The 26551-nt window shown below is 55.7% G+C and overlaps 1 protein-coding gene across 8 annotated transcripts in view; it reads left to right on the top strand.

The window, feature by feature from the left end:
* Positions 1-26551, top strand: part of GAS7 (growth arrest specific 7) — a 213791-nt gene that overhangs the window by 178971 nt on the left and 8269 nt on the right. For all 8 annotated transcript variants that reach the window (XM_066264276.1, XM_066264279.1, XM_066264278.1 and 5 more), the window contains exons 7-13: positions 2652-2767; positions 5525-5599; positions 13510-13588; positions 21098-21226; positions 22110-22233; positions 24804-24883; positions 26245-26343. In XM_066264276.1, the coding sequence (XP_066120373.1) occupies positions 2652-2767; positions 5525-5599; positions 13510-13588; positions 21098-21226; positions 22110-22233; positions 24804-24883; positions 26245-26343 (702 nt within the window). The remainder of the gene's footprint in view (positions 1-2651; positions 2768-5524; positions 5600-13509; positions 13589-21097; positions 21227-22109; positions 22234-24803; positions 24884-26244; positions 26344-26551) is intronic.

Below are 26551 nucleotides of genomic sequence, written 5' to 3'. Positions count from 1 at the left end.
AGTTCTGGGGACGGATGGTGGTGATGGTGTACGACACCCTGAATGTGCTCAGTGCCACACTGAAAACTGGTCGGGAGGGTAAATGCTATGTTATGTGTATCTTCCCACAATGAAATGTCTCTTGAGACATGCACAGCCCAGCCCCTCAGAAACGGGTCACAGTCCTGGGCATTTGCATGTCAAAGTCAGCAAGGCCTTTCGGAGTGAACTCAGCTAGGGATGCTGCTTGCACAACCTTGGGAAAAGCCACCAAATTTACATTAAATAAATTGTACATGTTAAAAAATAAAATGCACATAAAAAATAAAAATGTCCATAAAAAGTTGTACATGTTAAAAAACCACCAAAATTTATTTATTTAACGTATTAACTATACATTAAATAAATAAATAACCCCCCCAAAAAAAAAACCCAAAAACTTTGGCAAAAAACCCGAGGAACAATAAATAAAATAAAAACATTTTTTTCACCACCATGCAGAATGGATCACCCACCCCGTTTTAGAGTTGCTAACCAAGTACTGGACGAAGTGCATCTGTATTTCCACCAAATCGGGTGTGCTTCAGAAGATAGAGTCAGTGGTTCCCGCTGCCCGCCGGAAGGGGCAGTGCCCATCGGCTGTGTTTCTCCCAGATCTGAGGTCTGGGCAGAGGCAGCTAACTTTACACAAGGGGCTCCGTCGTTGGCACAGGAAGAACCGGGTGGGCAAGCTCAGGGCGAAAGGGAGCAGGGCTGAGAGTGTGAGACTTCACGGCACACTGGGCTGTATTCTGTTTGTAGTAGGGAGGGGCCGGAGGGTTGTGAGTGGACCTGTGATGCGGTCCGGTTTATGTGTTGGGCAGCGAGGCCTGAGGAACGGGCTGGGGTGGGAGCTAGCCCCCAGGCGCAGGACACCAGGAAGAAGCCATGGGGGTGGAGAAAAGGAGAAGAGTCCGGAGACCTTGTCCTTAAAGAAGGAAAGGGCGCTCAGGAGAGAGGGGCTGGAGTCCCGGGAACGGGCTCCCAGGGAGCCAGGGGTCGGCGGCCGGGTACCACGTGGGGACATCGGGGAGTGTGTGGCCCTGCGCTGTTTGGCAGCAGCATCAGAGAGCTTAGCACGTGTGACCTCTCCGCTTAACTCAAGCTCTCCGGGGACTCTGGTGCGTACTCTGGGGCTTTAATGCCCTGACCATCCAGTTCTTTTCCTCCGATAGAAATCTCCCAGCTGACACCGTCATCAAAGCCCATTTCTTCCGGCTGCTGCTTCCCCGGGTAGATGAGTCACTTGGCATTATCCTGCTCGGGTCAGGGCAGCTAGGAAAAGATCCCACGTGGGGAGGGAACGAGGAGGTGTCCACAGAACCTTTCCTCTGCTCACCAGTGGGATTCTCTCCAAGCGTCACCAGCCCCTTTCCTAAGAGAGGGGGCCTTAGAGAGGCAGCCCACTGCTATTGCAGGGACGTGCTGCAGAGGGCACAGCCTGAGACTGGAAGGACCGGAGTGGGGCGCACAGTGGCTGCACTGACCCTGGCCCGGGGTCCCCCCTGATGCACAGACCTGCACCTCTCTGTGATGTCAGAGGACATATCTTGAACTCCTTCCGTTACACGGCAAAGCAGGTGACCCTGGATTCCTGGGGGTAAAGGCTGCAATGAAGGAGGTCCCAGCCGGGACCCGGGAAGTCTCTGAGAATATTCTCCAGCCCTATGGCTGTGAGGGCAGATGCTGGATGAATGTCCCGGAGGAAGGCCCCGTGAGGGTACCAGGGAGAAGTGGGGCAGGGGAGAGCGAGAAAGGGATAGGTGCCCCTGAGGAAGTGCAGGCAAAACAAAGCAAAAGCATTCCATGTTGAAATGTTAAGACTATTCACTTGCAAAACGAATACTAAGTTTCCCTTTCATTCATTTGGCCATCTTTTCTGAGTCCTGACTTTCATTTAAAAGTAACTAGTAGTAGCTACTATTGACCAAGTAGTCCCTGTGTGCTGAGCACATGCATTTCCACGTCATTTATCCTGAAGTGACCGCATGCAGTGGGGCCGTTGCTTGTCCAGTATCGTGGACGAAGCGGCCCAGGCTTGACGCGAGGAAAGGACGAGCTCCTGAGGTCCCCGGGCTGGGATGCCAGCCCTGGAAGCCTGCCCTCTCCACTCCGGCTTCCCTCCAACCCGGTCTCGCTCCGGAAGTCTCTGTGATCTTTGATGAGTGTGCACTGGAAGATGTCACTCTCCGGCCAGTGCAGGAAGCTGACCAGAGATGGGATGGTTCAGGGGTAGGGGCCCACGCCCCCAAGGTCACAGACGGTTACAGCTTAGCGTCCAGGACGCCAAGACTCCGCAGAGGATCCAGCCAGCCTCCACAGCCCCTGGTTAAGGGTCATAGGTCATTGGGTATCAGAACCTGTGCTCTTGGCCACTTGCCCTTCCTTTTCTTCTTCCCAGGGGGAGCGGGGAGGGTGGGGGGACGGGGGCGGCAGCAGCGGTAAGGGCTTAGGCATCAGAGAGCACAGGGCAGCCGGGCACCGGGAGAGAGACAGGTCGGGGCGTCCCTTCCTCTCGGGCCGAGGTCGGGGCTGCCAGGAGCGTGTGGGTCCCTCCTGGGTTCTGTCTTCTTTGTGCTCTACCCCCTCTGGCTCCTACCAAGCCCTGAACTCCTGCGATGTTTCTTTTCTAGGCTGATAAGAGGGACCCCCAAGGCAATGGCACCGTGGCTGGGTTTGAGCTGCTGCTTCAGAAACAACTGAAAGGCAAACAGATGCAGAAGGAAATGTCAGAATTCGTTCGGGAAAGGTGAGGCCTGGGCCCTCCCAGCTCAGGGCACCGGTGACAGTTCCTACATTGGCCCCTTCGCGCGAGGGAGGTGGCAGCAGGTGCACGCCCAGCACGGGGCTCGATTCGCAGCAAGGGGAACAAGGGGAACGTGAGATTGGAACCACAGACTAATGGCCCTCGGGACAGATCTGGCCAACAAATGTGTTGTTTTGGCCTTTGTAGTATTTTTAAAAATTGGAACCAACTTCATTTTTAAGTTGGTAGATTTTTTACATCAACGTCTGGATATGAGGTGCCTCTGGAGACAGCAGCGAGTCTGGCAGCAGGGGCTCGACGTCCCTCGTGTAGCACTCGGCAGGAGCTAAGCAGCAGCTGGCTCTGCAGGCGGAGCGTGTGTTCCCAGTTTGCCACAGTCTCCACCATTCCCTACTGTCCCCAAAGACTGCTTGGCTCCTTTACTTACCTACATGGCTTCTATTTCATGCATTGTTCCTTAGCATAACAACAAAAGAGAGTGTGACCTTTCATTTCACCTTTAAACCAAATCCGGGTCCTGGACCTAGGCATGCAGCCCCATTCCTACCCCAGGGAGCTCAGTCTAATGGGAGAGTCAGGTAATTTGATCATGAAAAGCAGAGCGATCCTAATAGTAGTTTAGATAAAATAGGTAAGGAGACAATAAATTCAGCTTGATGAAAATATGTAAAGCTGCCCTGGACAGTTGGCTCAGTGGTAGAGCATTGGCCCAGCATGTGGATGTACCAGGTTTGATTCCTGGTCAGAGCACACAGGAGAAGCACCCATCTGCTTCTCCACCCCTTCCCCTCTTGCTTCTTTCTCTCTCTCTCTCTCTCTCTCTCTCTCTCTTTCTCTCTCCCTCCTACAGCCATGGCTTAATTGGAGTGAGTTGGCCCCTGGTGCTGAGGATGGCTCCATGACCTCTGCCTCAGGCACTAAGAAGAGCTCAGTTGCTGAGCAACAGAGCAACCCCCTAGATGGGCGAGCATCGCCCCCTAGAGGGCTTCCAGGTGGATCCCAGTCTGGGTGCATGAGGAGTCTGTCTCTCTGCCTCCCCTACTCTCACTGGAAAAAAATGTGAAAAGCTCCAAAAAGAAGTTCCTTTTCTATCTCACTCTCCAAGTCCTGTCACCCTGTTAAGTACACCTCACACATTCACACACCTGTACCCCTCCCACACACACACATACACACACACACATACACACAACTTTCTATCTGGAGTTTCCAGGGAATGCTGGAAATATTTATGATAAATGGCAAGATATTTTTAAATGATTTATTTTTCAACTATAACAAAAATCATCAAGTAATAATTCTTGGCCCTCTTAAAGCACCTCTTTTCCTTAGGAGCCCCATTTTCCATTTACATAATGAAATCTTTATTTTCCGATCCATTAAACGAGTAGGGAATTGAGAGTTTGCACAGCTCAGGTGCAAGCAAACAACAGTATAAACAGGCAAAGAAGAAAACGACTGTAAAAGCCAATGTCTGAACACGCCTCTGGTTTATACTTCCGTAAAAAAATGTCATGTTTGCAAAGAAGTGGGATCCACTGTTGGAGAGCTCTGGCCCTTCCTGAGACAGGGGGTTTGTCTTGGCCCCGCTGGGCTCGCGGAGGAAGGGCCTTCCGGGGCCAGGAGAGGTGGGCTCGGGGGTGCGGAGTGAGCAGTGGCCGGGCCAGGGGGCAGATGACCCGGGGCTGGCTGCGGGTCTCAGCATAAGGAAGCTGGCAGGGGGTGGAGGTGAGGTAGGCGCTGGCACCGGAGGTGACATTCTGGAAGCAGATGGGTGGGCTGCATGCCTGTGCACATGGCTGTCCTCGGAGGGGCCGTTAGAGATTGGCAGTAGAGAATGTGACATGGGTAGACCTGCTTTCCAGAGAGGTCTGTTGGCTACAGGCTGGAGGCTGCAGACTGGCCATGCCTGTCATCCTGGGAGGGTGGGGGCTCCAGGCAGAGTGAAAGGACCAGGAGATGGTTATGACTCACAACGCTGCCCTGGGGCTGGGTGAGGCCGCTCTGTGCACATCACTGCGCCCTCGGGACCCCGCTTCTGAGCGGCCCAGGAGCTCTCCGGGATTTTTCCATTTGTCAAGTGACCGGCCCGGGGGTGGGTGCGCCAGATAAGACCCAGCGCTCTCTGCTCTCCCCGGAGAACGGCCCTGAAAAGTGTGTCAGGGGCCGGCCTGCTGGAAGCAAAATCCAAGGCAACTTCCTTCCCTGGGGAAACGGAATCAGCCAGCTCTGGGCACTGCCTGGTTTCCATGGAAATACTTGTGCCCTGCAGGGTAAATAGTTAGAGGCGTGGGGGGGGGGGGGGCTGGGAGATGGTAAGGATGGGCTCTATTTCTGCTTCCACGGGAGTGGTGCCACCTTGGAGGGTCTAAAGCCAGAGCTCTGGGGCTGGGAGGGAGCAGACAACACTGGACATCTCTGTGGTCCATCACGAGTTACAGTCATTCCTGCAAGGGTCTCCACGTGTCCAGCTCTGTGTCAGGACCTGTGCAAATGACAGTTTCATCTTCACAACCAGGGAGGCAGCTGGGAATAGCCCATTTTGCAGATGGGGCGACAGAGGTTCGGACAATTTCGTGTATTCATTCGTTCAGCGGATATCTACTAAGCACCTACTAGGTGCCAGACAGACAGACGAGAGCCACAGACTGTCGCTCAGAGCTTCTGGTCTGGGGTTCCCGGTCAGCCACACAGTCCGGCACGGGAGAGCTGACGTGTGCCGGTTCTCTCCCTCTGCAGGATCAAGATTGAAGAAGACTATGCGAAGAACTTAGCTAAGCTCTCTCAGAACTCCTTGGCCTCCCAGGAGGAAGGGTGAGTGGGGAGGGGGGTGGGAGTGGGGAGGGAAAGGAGAAACTCAGGCAGGGGGATCCCTTTCTGCCGGTCTCCGACTATTGCCTTGGGCCCAGGGCATGGGGAAGTCTCATCGGCCTGGCTCAAGGTGGGCGCCCATGCCCAAGGTGTGGGCAGAAATGCTCTAGGTTATCTCTTGGGGCCAAGGGCCTCCTGCCACCTGCTGGAGCGTGTCGGGACCCCTCTGCCCTGTTCCCTGGCCGCTGGGCACCAGACCCCAGACACCCACCTCTGCTTCTCTCTCTCTGAGGGCAGGCTGGCAGGAAACCGGGCGGGAGAGGTGCCACGTATGGCCCCTGGTTTAGAATTCTCTCCCATTGGCCTGAAGCTCAGGTTCCCCTCTCCTTCCAGCTGTGACTGCCCAGACCCCCGTGCGTGGGACCCGGGCTGCGGGAGGAGGCTCAGCAGCACCCTCCCAGCCACAGAAGGATCCCTAGTGGAAGGGAGGCTGCAGCCTTCTCTGCTCTGTCTTGTTAAGAGAGTTCCAGCCTGCTGGGGGTGGCATGGGGGGTAACATGGTGCAGCCACCATAGGGCACAGCTCCGCAGAGCCTCAAAACACTAACCCTAGAACTACGGTAGGACCCAGCAGCTCCACTCACAGGTTTATACCCAAAAGAATTGAAAACAGATATGCAAATATATGTATATGCGAGTTCACGGCAGCCCGATTCATGGTCGCCCGAAGGTAGAAATAACTCAGATGTCTGTCAAGGGACAAATGGGTTAACAAACTATGGTGTGGCCACACTGGGTGTACGGACGTATGATGGAATACTGCACAGCCAAAAAAAGGAATGGATGCTGAACCATACTGCTTTGTGGATCAAGTAAAAGAAGCAAGACACAAAAGTGGCCTATTGTATGGTTCCCTTTGTGTGAAAAATCCAGACCAGACAAATTCACAGAGACAGAATGAAGACCGGTGGTTCCCTGGGTTTGGCGGGCAGGATGGGAGTGGAGAGTCCTACTTAATGGGCATGCGGTTTATTCTGGTGGGATATGTATTCATCTGATGTAATACCACAGACTGGACGGCTTAAACAACAGAAATGTAATTTATCACAGTTCCGGAGGCTGGGAGTCCAGCCTCGAGGTGCCAGCAGGGTTGGTGTCTGGTGGGAGCACTCTGCCTTCTTGCTGTGGCCTTTCCCTGCGAGGAGAGAGCAAGTTCTGCAGGGTCTCTTCCTGTAGGGCCACGAATCCTGTCGGATCTGGGCCCCACCCTCATGACCTCATGTGACCTCAGCTTCTGTTATAGAGGGCGCATCTCCAGACAGCGATCACACTGGGCGGTCAGGGCTTCACGTGGGCATTTAGGGGAATGCAAACATTCAGTCCGTAGCCGGGTAATAGAAACAGTTCAGGATCAGACAGAGGCACTGGCTACACAATGTGGCGAATGTACTAAACGCCGTTGGATTGGTCTCGTTGAAATGGTCGATTTTATGTCGTGTGCATTTCACCTCAATAAGAAAAAGGAAGGCTGGGAAGTTGGAGTTGGAAGGTCGCTGAGGTCCTCTGTCTGGTCCGACCTCCCTCCGGTGCAGAGTCTGAGCCCCCACCCCAGGGGAGGTGAGCCCGGGGAGGGACGGAAGGCACTCTGTCCTGAGACGGCCGGCTTCCCAGACAGCCATGACGCTAACAAGCCCAGGTCTGCCAGCAGGGCCCGAAGTCCCTCAGGGGCCAGGGCTCTGCCAACCCAATGTGGTTTTGGTTGTGGCCTCTTCATGGGTTCACAGTGCAGACACAGGCCGCCTCCGGATGGTTCTCGCCAACCCGCCTGCCGCAGGCCACAGCAAGAAGGCAGGGCGCTCTTCCACAGGCACTGACGAGGGTATCTCGGGGGCCCTCCCGCTCCGTGCACGGGGCCAGCGAGGAGGGCGGGAAGGAGGAGCACGGAGGAGCTGCCCCGCCACTGACCGGGGCAGGGGGGTTCCCCGGTATCTGCACGCCCTGGGACTGGAGTGCTGCCCTAGAGTCTCCCCGCCTCCGCCCCCGCCTCCGCCTCTTCACCTGGGCTGCTGCCAAGGATGCTGCGTCCTGCTGATGTGCGCCCCATATGCTCCCAGCTGAACGAGCCAGGCCTGTGCCTGCCATGCTGTGCACACACGCTCCTACAGACACACACTCTCACACACATGCTCACCTACACGCTCCTACAGACACACGCTCACACACACATGCTCACCTACACGCTCCTACAGACACACGCACACACACACATGCTCACCTACACGCTCCTACAGACACACACTACTACAGACACGCTCCTACAGACACACACTCTCACACACATGCTCACCTACACGCTCCTACAGACACACGCACACACACACATGCTCACCTACACGCTCCTACAGACACACGCTCACACACACATGCTCACCTACACGCTCCTACAGACACACGCACACACACACATGCTCACCTACATGCTCCTACAGACACACGCTCCTACAGACACGCTCACACACACACGCTCCTACAGACACACGCTCCTACAGACACACGCTCACACAGACACACGCACACACACACATGCTCACACACACTCCTACAGACACACGCTCCTACAGACACAAGCTCACACACACACGCTCCTACAGACACACGCACGCACACACATGCCCACACATACATGCTCACACACACACGCTCCTACAGACACGCACACACACACGCTCACACACACACGCTCCTACAGACACACGCTCCTACAGACACACGCTCACACACACATGCTCACACACACACGCTCCTACAGACACACGCTCCTACAGACACACGCTCACACACACACGCTCCTACAGACACACGCACGCACACACATGCTCACACACACATGCTCACACACACGCTCCTACAGACACACGCTCCTACAGACACACACTCACACACACACGCTCACACACATGCTCACACGCACACACGCTCCTACAGACACACACTCACACACACACGCACACACACACGCTCACACACACACACGCTCCTACAGACACACACTCACACACACACGCTCACACACATGCTCACACGCACACACGCTCCTACAGACACACGCTCACACACACGTTCCTACAGACACACGTTCCTACAGACACATGCTCCTACGGACACGCTCACACACACACGCTCCTACAGACACACACACACACGCTCACACACACGCTCACACACACACGCTCACACACACATGCTCCTATAGACACATGCTCATACACACACACTCACACACACATGCTCCTACAGACACACGCTCACACACACGCTCCTATACACACACGTTCCTACAGACACACGCTCCTACAGACACACTCTTACACACACATGCTCCTACAGACACACGCTCCTACAGACACATGCTCACACAGATGCACGCTCCTACAGACACACGCTCACACACACATGCTCACACACACACGCTCACACACACATGCTCACACAGACACACGCTCCTACAGACACACGCTCACACACACGCTCCACAGACATACGCTCACACACACACTCCTACAGACACACTCACACACACACTCCTACAGACACACGCTCACACACACATGCTCCTACATACGCTCACACACACGCTCCTACAGACACACTCACACACACACGCTCACACACACATGCTCCTACAGACACACGCTCACACACACGCTGCTATACACACACACTCCTACACACGCTCACACACACGCTCCTACAGACACACGCTCACACACACACGCTCCTACAGACACACGCTCCTACAGACACACGCTCACACAGACACACGCTCCTACACACGCTCACACACATGCTCCTACAGACACACGCTCACACACACACGCTCCTACAGACACACGCTCCTACAGACACACGCTCACACAGACACACGCTCCTACACACGCTCACACACATGCTCCTACAGACACACGCTCACACACACACGCTCCTAGACACACACTCACACACACTCCTACAGACACACACTCACACACACGCTCACACACACGCTCACACACACACGCTCCTACAGACACACACTCACACACACTCCTACAGACACACACTCACACACACGCTCACACACACGCTCACACACACACGCTCCTACAGACACACACTCACACACACGCTCACACACACTGTCCTACAGACACATGCTCACACACATGCTCCTACAGACACACGCTCACACACACACGCTCCTAGACACACACTCACACACACTCCTACAGACACACACTCACACACACGCTCACACACACGCTCACACACACGCTCCTACAGACACACACTCACACACACTCCTACAGACACACACTCACACACACGCTCACACACACGCTCACACACACACGCTCCTACAGACACACACTCACACACACGCTCACACACATGCTCCTACAGACACACGCTCACACACACGCTCACACACACACGCTCCTACAGACACACACTCACACACACTCCTACAGACACACACTCACACACACGCTCACACACACACGCTCCTACAGACACACACTCACACACACGCTCACACACACGCTCCTACAGACACATGCTCACACACACATGCTCCTACAGACACACGCTCACACACACGCTCACACACACGCTCCTACAGACACACGCTCACACACACGCTCCTATACACACACTCTCACACACATGCTCATACAGACACACGTTCACACACACATGCTCCTACAGACACATGCTCACACATGCTCACACACACGCTCACACACACACACACGCTCCTACAGACACACACTCACACACACGCTCACACACACGCTCCTACAGACACATGCTCACACACACATGCTCCTACAGACACACGCTCACACGCTCACACACACGCTCCTACAGACACACGCTCACACACACGCTCACACACACGCTCCTACAGACACACGCTCACACACACGCTCCTATACACACACTCTCACACACATGCTCATACAGACACACGTTCACACACACATGCTCCTACAGACACATGCTCACACATGCTCACACACACGCTCACACACACACACATGCTCCTACAGACACACGTTTACACACACGCTCACACACACGCTCCTACAGACACATGCTCACACACACATGCTCCTACAGACACACGCTCACACACACGCTCACACACACGCTCACACACACATGCTCCTACAGACACACGCTCACACACACGCTGCTATACACACACACTCCTACACACGCTCACACACACGTTCCTACAGACACACGCTCACACACACACGCTCCTACAGACACACGCTCACACACACATGCTCCTACAGACACTCCTACAGACACACGCTCACACAGACACACGCTCCTACACACGCTCACACACATGCTCCTACAGACACACGCTCACACACACGCTCCTAGACACACACACACACTCCTACAGACACACACTCACACACACGCTCACACACACGCTCACACACACACGCTCCTACAGACACACACACACGCTCACACACACGCTCCTACAGACACACACTCACACACACGCTCCTACAGACACACGTTCACACACACACTTCTACAGACACACGCTCACACACGCTCACACACGCTCACACACACGCTCACACACACGCTCCTATACACACACTCTCACACACACATGCTCATACAGACACACGTTCACACACACTTCTACAGACACACGCTCACACACGCTCACACACACACGCTCACACACACGCTCACACACACTCACACACACGCTCACACACGCTCACACACACGCTCACATGCATGCATCAACGCCGCTTACCTCCAGCCTGAACACGTGCCCCATCGCTACCGCACACACGTGCTAACCCGTGCACACACGTGCTAACCCACACACAGACTGCTCCCTGTGGACGCCGTCAGGGGTCCATACTCACGGGCCCCCTCCCCAGAGCGCTCGACAACACTGCTTTGCATGTGTACGGTGTCCCCGTCTTGGTCTGTATGTTGGAATAGAATTATAGCTCTGATTTTATTTTATTTTTTCATTAACATCTTACCAGATGAAAGATTCCTCTCCAAATGGGGAAATTTCTAAATTGCTTTAATTCTAAAGTGGCTCCAAGGGGCCTGGAATGCTGGGAGGGGTGCATGGGGCATGTGTCAGTGCAGACAGACTGATCGAATGTTTAGTGACATCCTCCCACCTGGGAATGAATGCCCAGCCCGGAGGTGAGGACGAGGACACTGTCCTGATTCTGGAACTGGGCTTCCTCTCCTGTCCTCCCAACGGCCCTCAGATGACATTCTCAGGCCACCACGGGTGTCACTGTGCCAGTGACTGACCACGTGCTCTGCTGATGGTGGATGTGCAGATTCCCAGTCCTTGCTACCCAGGGCCTTTGGGCTTGTGGGCTATCATGTCACCTTCCCCAGGCTCAGCTGCAGGGACCCTTTCATCAAGTTCCCAGTGCTCCTGGGACTGCCGCTGTAAGCTTTGTCTAGTGTGGACTTGAACGTGAGGTCCATGATCCCTCTTGAGATCATCCGTGTGTGTGGCTGAGGTCAGGGTCAAGATCCCCTTTTCCCATGATATACAGTGGTCTCTGCACCATTCGTTAAAAGACTGTCCGACCTCCACTGAGGACTTGGCATTCTTGAGTCTGTTGCTGGATGGTGTTCTATTCCCATGTCTACATGGAGAGCTCATCTGCTTGCACCCCTCCTTCCCCTGCCCTGAGCCTCCTGCCCACCTCCCAGGTCAGCTGAGGAGCCAGGCGACCCAGAGCTGTCCCAGCACAGCCCCCTGGAGCTCAGACCCTGGAGGCCGAGAGAAATGTCAATAGCTTGGGTTGCCCCGTTTCTCACTCCATCTCTCCTCTGCCGGGATCACCCACGGGGACCTTCCTTTGCTGCCAGGCTCCTGGCTGCAGTCAGCCGGTCATTTCCTGCGAACACTCACCTCCGCCTGAGCCCGCACCGCCGGCAGAGAGGCCTGGGCTGCGGTGGGAGGGGTCCGCTCTGTCCTGCTGGGCGGTTCTCAGCCGCTCGCTTCTCCGCTCAAGACCAGAAGCCTCGCTCCGTGCTCTTTTAATCCGCTCTCGCCGCTCGAGTTTAATGAAGTCTTCGGGGAAAGTGGCTTTTGGATGAAATGAAGTCAACTGAACGTTCAGCTCGGGCGTAAGGGCTGAGCAGAGAGGTCTTGAACGAGGTCCCGGGGCCCGCCGGGGAGGTGGGGGAGGTGAGAGTCCCAGGGAACTTCAGGAGCCAGCTTCCACTTGGAAGGTCTTGGAGTGGAAAGTGATTTCGCCTGGAGGCTCTGCCATTCTCCGGCGAAGCTGTGCCCACTGCTCAGGCTCACAGCCCGGGACCAGTGCCCGCGGAGGGCCGTACTCCTGCTGATGAAGACGGAGGGCCTCTGCCATCATGTGGGCAGGCCCTAGGAGGTCCGAGACCCAGACGGCCCTCCCTGGCCCCTCCTAGAAGCCAGGCTGTGGAGGTGTGCCTGCAGGCATGGCACCTTCTCTTTGAGAAGGGCTGTTCCCTGAGAGGGCACCTGTCCTCCCTCTGTGGCTTACCAGCAGGTGTTTGTGCCCTTGTTGCCCAGGGAGGGGCGGCGGGAAGCATGGGGTGACTACGGAGCCCCCTGCCCCCACCCGCTGCACTTTGCCTTCCTTGTGTCCCCGGCCCCTGTTCTCTGGGTTTGGGGATAATTTCCCCAGTCTGCTCCGGTCCGTTTGGGACGGCTTGGGTTGAAACATAACGTTCAAGTTTGTGTTGTGCCTGGCCTCTGCCTCATCCAAGCCTGTGATCTCCGCTGCTGGGCACTTCCCCAAGACTTGGGGTCCCAGACATCAGGTCCCTGCGGCTCGCTCCGGTCTGACCATCTCCTTCCTGTTGCAGCTCCCTGGGCGAGGCGTGGGCACAGGTGAAGAAGAGTCTTGCAGACGAGGCGGAAGTTCACCTCAAGTTCTCCGCCAAGGTACGTCCTCCCTGCTGCCCCTTCCTCCCTGCAGTCCCCCCGGATGCTATCACACACTGGGGGGCTCTCACACACTGGGGGGCTCTCACACACTGGGGGGGCTCTCACACACTGGGGGGCTCTCACACACGGGGGGCTCTCACACACGGGGGGGCTCTCACACTGGGGGGGCTCTCACACAATGGGGGGGCTCTCACACACAGGGGCTCTCACACTGGGGGGGCTCTAACACACTGGGGGGGCTCTCACACTGGGGGGGCTCTCACACACTGGGGGGGCTCTCACACACTGGGGCTCTCACACACGGGGGGGGCTCTCACACACCGGGGGGGCTCTCACACACGGGGGGGTTCTCACACACTGGGGGGCTCTCACACTGGGGGGCTCTCACACACGGGGGCTCTTACACACTGGGGGGCTCTCACACACGGGGGCTCTCACACACTGGGGGCTCTCACACACTGGGGGCTCTCACACACTGGGGGGCTCTCACACACGGGGGGCTCACACACACGGGGGGCTCACACAAACGGGGGGGCTCACACACACGGGGGGCTCTCACACACTGGGGGGCTCTCACACACGGGGGGGCTCTCACACACGGGGGGCTCTCACACACTGGGGGGGCTCTCACACTGGGGGGCTCTCACACACGGGGGGGGCTCTCACACACGGGGGGGGGCTCTCACACACCGGGGGGGCTCTCACACACGGGGGGGTTCTCACACACTGGGGGGCTCTCACACTGGGGGGCTCTCACACACGGGGGCTCTTACACACTGGGGGGCTCTCACACACGGGGGCTCTCACACACTGGGGGCTCTCACACACTGGGGGGCTCTCACACACTGGGGGCTCTCACACACTGGGGGGCTCTCACACACGGGGGGCTCACACACACGGGGGGCTCACACAAACGGGGGGGCTCACACACACGGGGGGCTCTCACACACTGGGGGCTCTCACACACTGGGGGCTCTCACACACGGGGGGGCTCTCACACACTGGGGGCTCTCACACATGGGGGGGCTCTCACACACGGGGGGGCTCTCACACACTGGAGGCTCTCACACACTGGGGGGCTCTCACACACGGGGGGGCTCTCACACACTGGGGGGACTCTCACACACTGGGGGCTCTCACACACTGGGGGCTCTCACACACTGGGGGGCTCTCACACACTGGGGGCTCTCACACTGGGGGCTCACACACTGGGGGCTCTCACACACTGGGGGGCTCTCACACACTGGGGGCTCTCACACACTGGGGGCTCTCACACACTGGGGGGCTCTCACACTGGGGGCTCTCACACACTGGGGGGCTCTCACACACGGGGGGCTCACACACACGGGGGGCTCAAACGGGGGGGCTCACACACACGGGGGGCTCTCACACACTGGGGGCTCTCACACACTGGGGGCTCTCACACACAGGGGGGCTCTCACACACTGGGGGCTCTCACACACAGGGGGGCTCTCACACACTGGAGGCTCTCACACACGGGGGGGCTCTCACACACGGGGGGGCTCTCACACACTGGGGGGACTCTCACACACTGGGGGCTCTCACACACTGGGGGCTCTCACACACTGGGGGGCTCTCACACACTGGGGGCTCTCACACTGGGGGCTCACACACTGGGGGCTCTCACACACACTGGGGGGACTCTCACACACTGGGGGCTCTCACACACTGGGGGCTCTCACACACTGGGGGGGCTCTCACACACTGGGGACTCTCACACACGGGGGGGCTCTCACACACTGGGGGGGCTCTCACACACTGGGGGCTCTCACACTGGGGGCTCACACACTGGGGGCTCTCACACACACTGCGGGGGCTCTCACACAGGGGGCTGCTCAGCTCCTCACAGCTGACTCTGTGTAGTAACTACTACAGTGTGTAGTGTTGACCAGTTCCTAAGATGTAAACGTCAGAGTCTGGAAGAGATGCACAGTAGCACAGCCATGAGACTCTGTTTCCACTATATTCATGTTTCCAAAGAGCCCTCTCTCCCCCACTCCCTGGCTCATGTCTCCAAATTCCCTCAGACTCTTAACAAATTTTCAGGGGGAAAATGACCCGTGTCTGAGTGAGATAATCCACACTAACGTGTGCATGCGTGGCAGGGCTACCCATTGGCGTGCTTGGCTTTGAAAGGAACAGAGATGCTGAGACCACTATCCCCAGTGGCCTTTGCCTCTGGGGAGCCACACTCTTCCCTCGGCCTTCCCGCCATCACCAGTCAGCCACGGCAGCCTAGGAGGACACTGGGACAAAGTGCTCAACCTGTCTGAACCCCCATTTTCAAATTAGGGGGCATACTACCTCCTTGACTGCCTGCAAGGACTATCCCTCCCCAAAGATGTCTGCTGCTTCCCGGGGCTTCCACACTCGATGCTCACGGGTCCTCACTCTTTCCTGGTGCTAATCCCACAGCAGTCGCCGTGCGGGGCCTTGGGGGCCCCGTGGGACGTGTGCTGTCGGAGGACAGGAGTCTGGCTTGTGCCAGGCCTCCCCCAGCCCCTGTCGTGATGGTTCCCGGCCCACAGAGGGCGGAATGAATGACTCAGATAACAGACACGGACAGGAGCTTTAGAAGGAGCTGGGATGGAAGAGAAAGGCAGCTCCATCACTAGCTCCTTCCTGCTAAAGGATATTTAGTGCCCCAAGAGGGAGCTGACACCCAGATGTGAGGAGAAGCCCTGGCTAACAATAGCACGCTAACCACAGACACCAAGGACTTCACAAGGAAATTGCCACTCACGCTCTGAGAGAGAGAGAGAGAGAGAAGGGGACTTAGTGAATTAGGCTCTTTTCCACCTTGCATACAAAGCAGCAAGTTATTTTTGAGCCGCAGACCCTGGGCCGTATTCCCTCTGAGGTCTCCCTTCCGTCCTGGCCCCCGACAGCTCTGTTCTCTGCTGGTAGAACCCTCCGTGGACTGACCAGATGGACGGGAAGGCTGCCGTCATGGGGGGTGGGGCTGGGAGCCCGCTCTGCCCAAGCTTCTGAAAGGGCTCCTGCTGGACCCCCCGGGAGTCCTGCTGGCCCTGACTTCCCATCCGCAGGACCCTGACTCTGGATTGTTTATAGAGCACACCGGTGACAAAACATTCTATTCCTTTCACTACCGGGACTCACGCCACCACTTCGGGCCAGCGGTGGTTTTTCTGGCGCTGACCAGTTCTGACACCAGCTGGGGTCCTACGCTAGAACTGCATTCCGACGCTAGTCACCTGGAGTTAGCACAGGCCCCCCGACAGGTTCGGGGCCCAGTCCCCCAAGACTTCCCCCACTTCGGATGCCATTTGCAAGGAGTGGGTGCCTAGGTCACCCACACTTCGGTTGACTTGGCTACAAATTGGGGGTTGTGAGGTCTGATCGTTTGCTAGAACGGCTCCCAGGACTCTGGGAAGCACTTCCTTAGGCTTACCTGTGTATCGCATAGTGCAGGACAAGGTAGGTGCTATAGCCGGACAGACGGACGAAGAGGCACGTAGGACAAGATTAGAAGGGTCTCGAGCCCAAGAGCTCAGTCCCTGGGAGTCGGGTGCATCACCCTTTTCGCACGTGGATGTGGTCACCGACCCAGCGGCTCCCTGAACACTGTAGCTGACAGATCTTTCTAGCAGCTTCATCGCGTGGGCATGAGCGGTCAGTTCCTCGCTCTCCGGCTTCTCCCCTCCCCGTAGAGGTTGGCGCGGTGGGGCTGAACATCCCAGGCTTGTCATCATGGCTCGGTCTTTCTGGTGGCCAGCCCCATCCTGCAGCTATTCAGGGAGCCCACGAAGAGTCATGTCATCAGAACAAAAGAGGCTCCTGTCACCCAGGAAATTCCAAGGGACGCGGGAACGCTGGGACAGGAACCAGGGTCCACAACCAAAGATTAGAACAAAAGATGCTCCCAGCACCTCTACCGCTTAGGACGTTACACAGGTTGTAGGGGCTCTGGCCAGGAGCTGAGGACAAGGACCAGAATTTACCCTTGTTTTTATATCACAGGATCCCAGGCGTAGAAGAGCTCTAGAGAGTTAGGTGCCGAAAATAAACTCATCCCTCTGCGTTTTATCACACAGCCTGCAAGACAGCACTCCCTTCTCACAAATGCAAAGGGGTGCAGGGGTCAGAGCCTAGCCTAGGGTCCCTCAGAGGGGGCTCAGCTACTGGGGAAGCAATGGTGAGGACTGAGGGAATCGGATACTTGACCCCAGACCTCTTCTCCAGGCAGACCAATGGCGTGTAAAGCTCAAAACCCTGTTCCGAGGAGTGCTCTGCCCTCACTTAGGGGCTGACCAGGGTGGTACAGCTGCCCCCCCAAATGCCCAGGGTCGTGGGATGGGAAGCTTACGAAGAATGTTCGCGTAAGGTGGGTTTTCCTCGGAGACCCTGGGGTGCCTCCAGCCTCTTGTCAGCATTGGTGGCCTTCGGTGATTTCGGCAGCAGCCCCGTGGCTACCCTGCTCTTCTTTGAAAAGAAAGGAGAGCTCCAAGGATTTGTGGTTTGCCAGGGATATAATGTGACTCCATACGCCTAAAACCGCTCTTAGCCTCTGTTCCAAGAGGCTCGTTGAAACACCGCCATTCTGTGTCAAGGGTAAGAGCTCTGTAAGAACTGCAATTTTGTGACGGCAATCTTTCGGGCTTTGCTAGTCAACCAGCTCAACCCACTGTTAATGGCAACAGGCTGCTACAAAGAAGTGATTACCATCCACAGAAGTCGTACCTGGCTGTCACTGAAGAAAGGAGACCAGAACGATGGCTTGTGATGGGAGAGAATCTAATCGTGCCATTAGAGGGCATGCATTCAGGCAGAAGATTTTTGTGGGCAGAGTGAGAGCTGGAAGCCATGAGTCTCAGTCAGTGCTATTACCAACGAGCTCTCTGACCTTGAACTAGCCACTGAGCATCTCTGAGCTTCTTTTTTCTTTTATTTTTTCATCTGAGACTTACCTGATGGTGATCCACAGTAATACATTTTATACCCCCCCACACACACACACACACAGCACACAAGTATCCATCCGTACCCAGTAGCCACCTGCGGGTACACATGCACACGCACACAGTGGAGGCACATTTCACGGAACAGTACTCATCTCTGCGCCTAAAATGCCCTCTGATGTTTTTCTCCTGTCTGGTCTATTCCCATCAAAGAGCTGGTCCTGACCCACTAAGCTGTTTCCGCTACTCTTAGCATCCCACCATTTGAAAATCGCTGGACCACGGTCTCTGACATTTTTTTTTTTGCATCTTGAGATTTCTCTTACTGCCGCCTGTGTGAGGTGAGAACAGGGGGAGGCTGAGAGTGAGGGGTTCTGAGGGGTTCCGAGCAGACAAGCTGAATGGATCCCCAGCCTGTCCCATCCAAGGTGGGCTGGCTCGCGAGTTCGTGAGGACATGCTTCCGAGGACATGTGACTCCCAGTTAAACAAGGATGCTCAAAAGTTAAAAATGAGTATGAAAATATACCTGGTCAACTATTTTTTAAAAAAAGAAAAAGAAAAACTATGTCTTTTTAAAGTATTTAAAATACAGAGCAGGGTTTTCAACTGTGGACCTGCTAGAAATTTCGTGCTGTTCTGCAAAAGAGTTCACCTCCCTGATGTTGTATGAAGATTATAGACCCAGTGATCTCAATCGAATTCCCTTACGCTCAGGGTGATTTCTGCCTTAGCGGTCCCCGAAATAATTCTCCTATTTTTACCAGTCCCCAAGTGCATACACACAAAAAAGGTTGAAATTACAAAGGTTAAAAACCACTGACATAGAAGAAGAATCTGCCTCTGACAGCCACTAGCGTTACGTTTCCGGAATGTCATTTGGGATTTGGGAAAAGCATTTCTGTTCGTTGGCAGAGCCTGGGAATCCTGAATATCGTAAAGCCCCTGCCGGTCACTCCTGGGCACTTTCAGGGTCCTCAGAAAGAGACCTCAGCGTCACCGCGTCAGTAGGCTGAGCTAACCGTCACAGACCTCCCCCCAACCCTGTGAGGAACAAGTTTCCATGGCAGCTGAGAGATGCAGCTCCTCCTCCTCCTCCTCCTCCTCCTCCTGGGGAAACACCTCCTCTGTGTGGCACGTCCTCTATAGCTTTCAAGTTTGCAGCATCGTGCAAACTGCCACCAGATGGGGGTGTTTTCCTATGCAAGGAAACGAGCATGGGTTCAAAAAATATATGTAATAGTGGACAGTCACAGCCAACATCAGGAGGAGAGGGTGCTTGGGTAGCCCACTCCCTGGCTAGCCTAGGTCACCCAAGCGCAAAGCTGTCGATACGCGGGGCGTTGGGCACTAAAGATTTTGTCATTCCCCCAAGTCGTGAAAGCGTGCTCACGCCGCACCAGCTCCATCCAGGTGCAGACACGGTCGTGGCCCAGGTGGCGAGGCTCCTGCCCTCTTGGCACCCACGGTCACGTGTAGCCGGGTGTGTAGGACGAGGACCGTATCAGTCCTCAAGGTCTCTGGAGAAAAAGATCATGAAACAAGAGCGTGCTGAGAGGAAAGGGAGAAATCACAGAATCTGAGTGTGGGGTGTGTGTGGTGGATGGGAGGCCATGGAGTTCACACACACGGGGAAGTTCAGCTGCACTTTCCGGGGGCAGGGAGGGGGGCACGGGACCCAGGAAGGCTGGTCTGGAGGGCACAGGAGGCTGGATTGGGTGGGGCTCCGGGGGCCGGGGTAGGTGAGGTCCGTGGAGGCTGGCTCCACGGGGCAGGGCTGCTCACCTCCACATGTATCTGATTTCTTACCAGATACACCTCATGGCCACACCAAAAAAGAAAGTATTATACGTTCTCCTTCAGAAAGGAAAGGGAAAAAATAAAAGAGAAGGAAAATGCTTGAGAAGCACAGCCCGCCCCTCTCAGAGCATAGTTAGACCTTTCTCTGGCTTTCGGAAGGCGAGGCCGGTTACCTGTGGTGGGACAGAAAGGTGACCGTCCCCACGCACAGCGGTGAGACGGGCACACCCTCCCTGTGCAGCCCACTGGAGGGGCCTTGTGAGCCCCCACCCGGCCGCAGGTGGTTCCCACCGCAGATGCCTCAAGCTCTGGACTATGTCCAGATCACCTTCCTAGTTTCTGCAGCCGGCACATAGCAGGTGGACTGTGACCACCCACGTTAAATGACATCCCTGCAAATGATAAGCGCCTGGGGACATAGGTATGGTAGCTCGATTTCTGTCCCCAGAAAGCTTCTAGTTTGGAAAATAGCCCTACAGGAAGCTGTGGGAGCTTAGACGGGGAGGAGGTGGCCAACGTGGGGCTCAGAAAGCCTCCAGACTCTAACCTGTCCATCCTGCGGTGTGAATCCTGCGGCCTGGCCAGCCGAAGCGACTTCCTGAACCTCAACCTGATCAGTGGCCATTCGTACCCTTCCTGCCGGAGGGGCCAGGCCACTGCCCCGGGCCCCACCCTCCCCACCCTGCAGGGGTGCAGGGTGCCCTCCCCCCTCATTTCCTTGCAGTTGATGCCTGGGGTCCTGAGTCCATCCCCCTCACTCTCAACAGCTTCACAGTGAGGTCGAGAAGCCCCTAATGAACTTTCGTGAGAACTTCAAGAAGGACATGAAGAAGTGTGACCACCACATCGCTGACCTCCGCAAGCAGCTCGCCAGCCGCTACGCTGCGGTGGAGAAGGTGAGGGGCCCAGGACGCGGGGGCGGGTGGGGGGCAGAGGCCTCCTGGAAGAGGGGGGCGGGGCGGGGGGCTTCCAGCCCACACCTGGGGAACCTACCTCCCCACTCACTGAAGGTCAGTAGGACCTGCCTGCCGTGGCACTCGGCCACTGCCCAGAGGTCCAGCGGGAACAGGAGAGGAGCTATAGTGGGCCCCGTCGAGCCCCTGAGAGAGGTGTACCGATACTTTCCCGGGACGCGGCCCGGATGGTGCGCTCTGCTCTGCATGCGCCCCTTTGTCTGGGCCCCACCTGGGGGATCCTCTCCTGACTTAACCACACCCCTCCCAAAAGTTGGGGAAGTCTGAGCTGAGTTGGCCCCTGCTGATGGCCAACACTGGGGGGAAGAGAGCTGTCCCCCAGGGCGAGGACCACTGCAATGACTCAGGGGAGGGCGGAGGGGGAGCACACTGCAGGCACCCTACACTGCCAGCTGCTGTCACTGAAGGCCAGTCCTGCCCCAGAGTGGAGCGGCTGGCGCTGCTATCCGCTAAGCACTTCTGGGAGCCGACGGAGAGGACCCTGTGCTCCGTCCCCACTCACAGGCTGTGACTTTAGGACCACCTGCAGGTGCCCAGGACCCGTGAAACCCTGGGCTGAGGGGCTGGCTGCAGGCCAAGCTAGGGTGCAGTTGAAAGAGAAGAGGGTGGACGCGCTGGGCCGCACCTTCACGGCGGCCCCCTGGCTGAGAGGCCGGTCTGGTGGGTGGCCTCGCAGAGCCGCAGGGCCACCATCCACAGACGCGGAGAGGAGAGGACCCAGGAGGGGGTGGCCAGGCCGCGGGACCCGCGGGACCCTGTGGGCTCTGAACCCTCTGAACAGCTGGCCCACGCCCTTGGCCCCCAGGCGCGGAAAGCCCTCACCGAGAGGCAGAGGGACCTGGAGATGAAGACCCAGCAGCTGGAGATCAAGCTGAGCAACAAGACGGAGGAAGACATCAAGAAAGCCCGGAGGAAGTCCACGCAGGCCGGTGAGTGGGGGGGTGGCGCCTGGCCTGGGGCGGTGCCTGCACTCCGCAGCGTGAGGCTTAGCGTGGGGGCGGGGCGTCGGCACCTCTGTCTCCAGGCCTTGGCTCTCTGACCAGGACTGGTTACTGCCTCCTGTCCCCACAATTCAGGAGGCCTGTCACTGAGGAGCCCCTAAGAGAAGTACAAACCCCACCCACTCAGGGAGTGGCCTTCCAGAGGTTCACCTCTGCTGATGGGCTTCTGCCCCATCCCCGTCAACGGCTGACATTTTTAAGAAAATAACCCCATTTCGGAGTCTCCCTAAAAAATGCGTCCAGTGAGTTGGTTTCTGCGTCCAGTGAGTTGGTTTCTGCGTCCACCAAGGGGTAAAAATCAGCTGATGCCCAGGGAAGGGGCAGAAAAGCCAGTAAAATCTTCTCAAATATTTCTATTTTTAAAAAAAGTCTCATTACACGCAAGGACAGTGCACATTGCTTTCCGGGATCAGCGTGTCTGCGGTGGGGTTAGGTTTGGATCGATGGTCAGTAGGTCCCTTCCACCTCAACTTCTGGTGAACCCGGTACAATCAGTTTATTATAGAGGGAAGGAGCCACTGTATGGACATTTTGAAATGAGATGGTATAAAAATGTCAATAATAGAATAATAGACACATAGCATGTGAGATAAAGATCTTATCATGTGCAGTGATAAATGGCTGGGTCCAGAAAGACAAGGCGTAATATTACTTACTAGGGGTGGGGAGGGAAGGCCAGGATGAGGAGAGGTATATTTAAATTCATTTTATTACGTCATTAAATAAAATTACATTACCCAATCCTTATCTTCGCTTGTTGAAAAAAGTTTAATCAGCACATGAAAATACAAAATCGTATATATATAAATCATATATATATATAAAATCGTATATATATATAAAATATATATGTATTCTGTGTTCTAAAGTTATACCTTCATTAATAATATGTCTTAGAAATAGCGTGATTCCATTACCTATATGTTTAATTACCCATCCATTCATGAACATCAAACTTTTTTAGTGGCTGAATAGTATCCAAGTGTAGGATTGTCTCCAACTTCATTTCATCGTTTCCCTCACTGATTTCTGTAGGGCCTTTCGATTGTGTTGGCGTGTTTGGCAGTGTCTGCAATGCTGTGTAAAATGCTGTGTTGTTATAAATGTGTCTGTGTGTGAGTCTAAATCCATACAGAGCGAGAACAGAGATGTGAATGTGTATTCACTTTGACAGGTGTCTCCAAACTGCCTTCCAAAGAGGCGTGCCCACCAACAGCATCAGTGTTTCCTAAAGTCTTGTCAGCACTGTGTGACACAGGGTGACCTCATACTCGCTGGTGAAAATGATATCTTGTTGTTCATTTAATTTGCATTTCTTTTTGAGTGAAGTCGAGCCTTTGTGTGTGTGTGTGTGTGTGTGTGTGTGTGTGTGTTTTCTGAAGTGAGAAGGGGGGCGGCAGACAGATCAACAAACTCCTGAATGCGCCTGACCGGGATCCACCTGGCATGCTCACCAGGGGGCAGTGCTCTGCCCATCTGGGGCATTGCTCTGTTGCCACGGGAGCCATTCTAGTGCCTTAGGCAGAGGCCATGGAGCCAACCTCAGCACCCGGGCCAACTTTGCTCCAGTGGAGCCTTGGCTGCGGGAGGGGAAGAGAGAGATAGAGAGAAAGAAGAGTGGTAAGGGTGGAGAAACAGATGGGTGCTTTTCCTGTATGCCCTGGCTGGGATCGAACCTGGGACTTCCACACACCGGGCTGATGCTCTACCACTGAGCTAACCAGCCAGGATGAGGTGGAGCCTTTTTAAAATAGACTCACAAGTCACCTGTGACTTCCTTCTGTGAACTGAATAATGCACATCCCTACCCCATTTTTCTAGTCCGGTGACTGGTCTTACTCTTACTGATCGATTGATAGAGATCACAGATAGGGTAGGGAAATTAACCTTTTGTCATTTGAGGTGCAAATATTTTTTCTAGCTTGTTGATCTTTTAATTTGTTTCTTTGTTTTTTTGTGTTTTTTTTGGAAAGGACATCCCCTTTCAAGTTATTTTATTTAATCACTTCTTAATAATATTCTTTTGACTTCAGGTTAAAAAAAATTAAATATGGGGTGGGGCAAAGGTAGGTTTACAGTTGTGAATACATGAAACAAAGTTTATTCTTGTATTATAATTTATTAATTGTTGTATTATTTTTCATATGAACAACGGTCACTCTGTTTTTGCCCTACCCTGTAGTTAGGCCACCAGACATTTATTTTTTCTCATGCCAGTGCCTAATATTAAATATTTCACAAGTTCTGATTTGCAGGGTTTTCGTATTCATATTCTAGATATTTTCTCTGGGGTCGAGTTCAGTTGGGCACATTGAAGCTGGTCTCTGGTCATGTTGGGTCGCCCCCTCTCTTTGTTCTGCTTTTCTTTCCCCCACCCCCACTTCCAATGGCCTCCATGACCCCAAGGAGAGGAGAAGGCACGGCAGGGGGTGCGGGCGGGAGAGGGCTGCCATGATAAGGACAGGACAGAGGGTGATGGTGGCCCTGGCCTTCTCTAGGAGACGACCTTATGCGCTGTGTGGACCTCTACAACCAGGCCCAGTCCAAGTGGTTTGAAGAGATGGTGACCACGACATTGGTGAGTGCCCAGAGATGTGTCAGAACCTCCGTCCGGGGACTGGCACCCGGGAAGCCCCGGGTGGGTGACAACGTGGAGGTGGCTGTGGAGACGGTCATTCTGCCTGCTCACGGTGGGGTCAGGACCTGGACTCGGGCCAGCCGGCGCTGGTTCGGGCTCTGGCGCTCCCCAGTAGTGTGAATGTGGGGGAGAGTTGGGTCTTGCTGTATCCTCCTTGGCGATCCCTGAAGTCAGGTTTAACTGAGAGTGTCCTCAGCCGAGACGACAGTGGCCCCTTTAGGACAAATAGCCGAGTTGAGGAAGCGTGACCTTCTCGCCCCGGGAGAGTTCAGGTCCGTCCTGCAGAGAGGCCCGTACCAGGCACATGAGTGCTGAGGGTGGGGCGCTCTGTAGGAGGGTGGGGGGCCCAGGCCTCAGCCCCTTTTCTTGCCTTCATGAGTTCTCCTTGTGACGGACGGGGCAGCGCCTCTCCTCCTTGCTCACACTTTGTTGCAGTGAAGTGCAGCAGGCACTTGGGCCGTTGGGCCCGATGAGAAAGCAGGGTCCTGCCAGGTGTTTATCACAGCATCCCATGGCCTGTAGCCACCCGCATCCATCCGGCACAAGACGGTGACCTGGTTTTCCTCCCGGTTAATCTCCTAATTAAGTCCCCTGCTTTATTCCCTCCCTGGTTAATCACCTGGGCAGTGACCTAGTTATGCACCGAATAACATCCTGATCCCCTAAATGCCAGAGATGTGAGACCACCTAGAAACCAAAGAACAAACCCTTTCCGCTCTTCCCTTTGACAGTGGCCACCTGACTCCCAGCCCGCCTGCTCCCACCCCCCAGCCTCCCCTGGCCTGGTCCCTGGCCTGGTCTCTGGCCTGTCCCTCAGCACGAGGGGTGGACAGAGGACAGAGGCCCAGGGAGGTAGACACTCCTGCACGTGTCCCACGTCTCTACCCTGCCGGGAACCTGGAGCTGGAGCCACCCTGGTGTAGAGTCATGATTGAAGACCACACCAGACCCTGGTTCAAATCTCGTTCCTCCCACAATTCCCTGTCACTCTGGGTAGGGGGTATTACCTCTCTGGCCACTCATTCCCTTGTTTGGAAAATGCAGAGAGGAACAGACCTGTTAAGATTATTAGGAGGACAGTCCCGTCCTAGGATTCAGGAAATAGCAGGTGCTGTGTCACCATCGTCCCCTCCACCGCGAGATGCGGGGCGAGTTCTCCGTCACCCCGAGGGTCAGAGGGGATCGGGTCTCAGCAGGCAGCGACTGGTCTCGTGTGAGAGAGTGGTCTGGGGCCCGCGTGGGGGGAAGGTCCCTGGTGGAGGGGGCATGCTCAGCGGCCCCTGGGCTCTCGCCCGGTGCAGGAGCTGGAGCGGCTGGAGGTGGAGAGGGTGGAGATGATCCGGCAACACCTGTGCCAGTACACCCAGCTGCGGCACGAGACCGACATGTTCAACCAAAGCGTGAGTGCCCGGGGGTCTGGGCCCGGAGGCGCGCCTGCCCCACTCTGGGGCCGGTCAAGCCGTCCTTACAAACGAATCTGCCCTGAAGGTGGACGGTGGGCCACCTGGGGGTGGGCTGGTGGGTCGTTTGTGAACTCATCCCAAGCACAGGAAGCAGACACAGGCCCGTGAGCCCCAGGGAGGAGGACGCTCACGATGGTTCATGTCT

The sequence above is a fragment of the Saccopteryx bilineata genome, chromosome 2, assembly GCF_036850765.1.
Source record: "Saccopteryx bilineata isolate mSacBil1 chromosome 2, mSacBil1_pri_phased_curated, whole genome shotgun sequence".
Taxonomy (NCBI): Eukaryota; Metazoa; Chordata; class Mammalia; order Chiroptera; family Emballonuridae; genus Saccopteryx; species Saccopteryx bilineata.
Note: the sequence above shows the minus strand (reverse complement) of the source record. Positions and strands in the feature narration are given on the sequence as shown.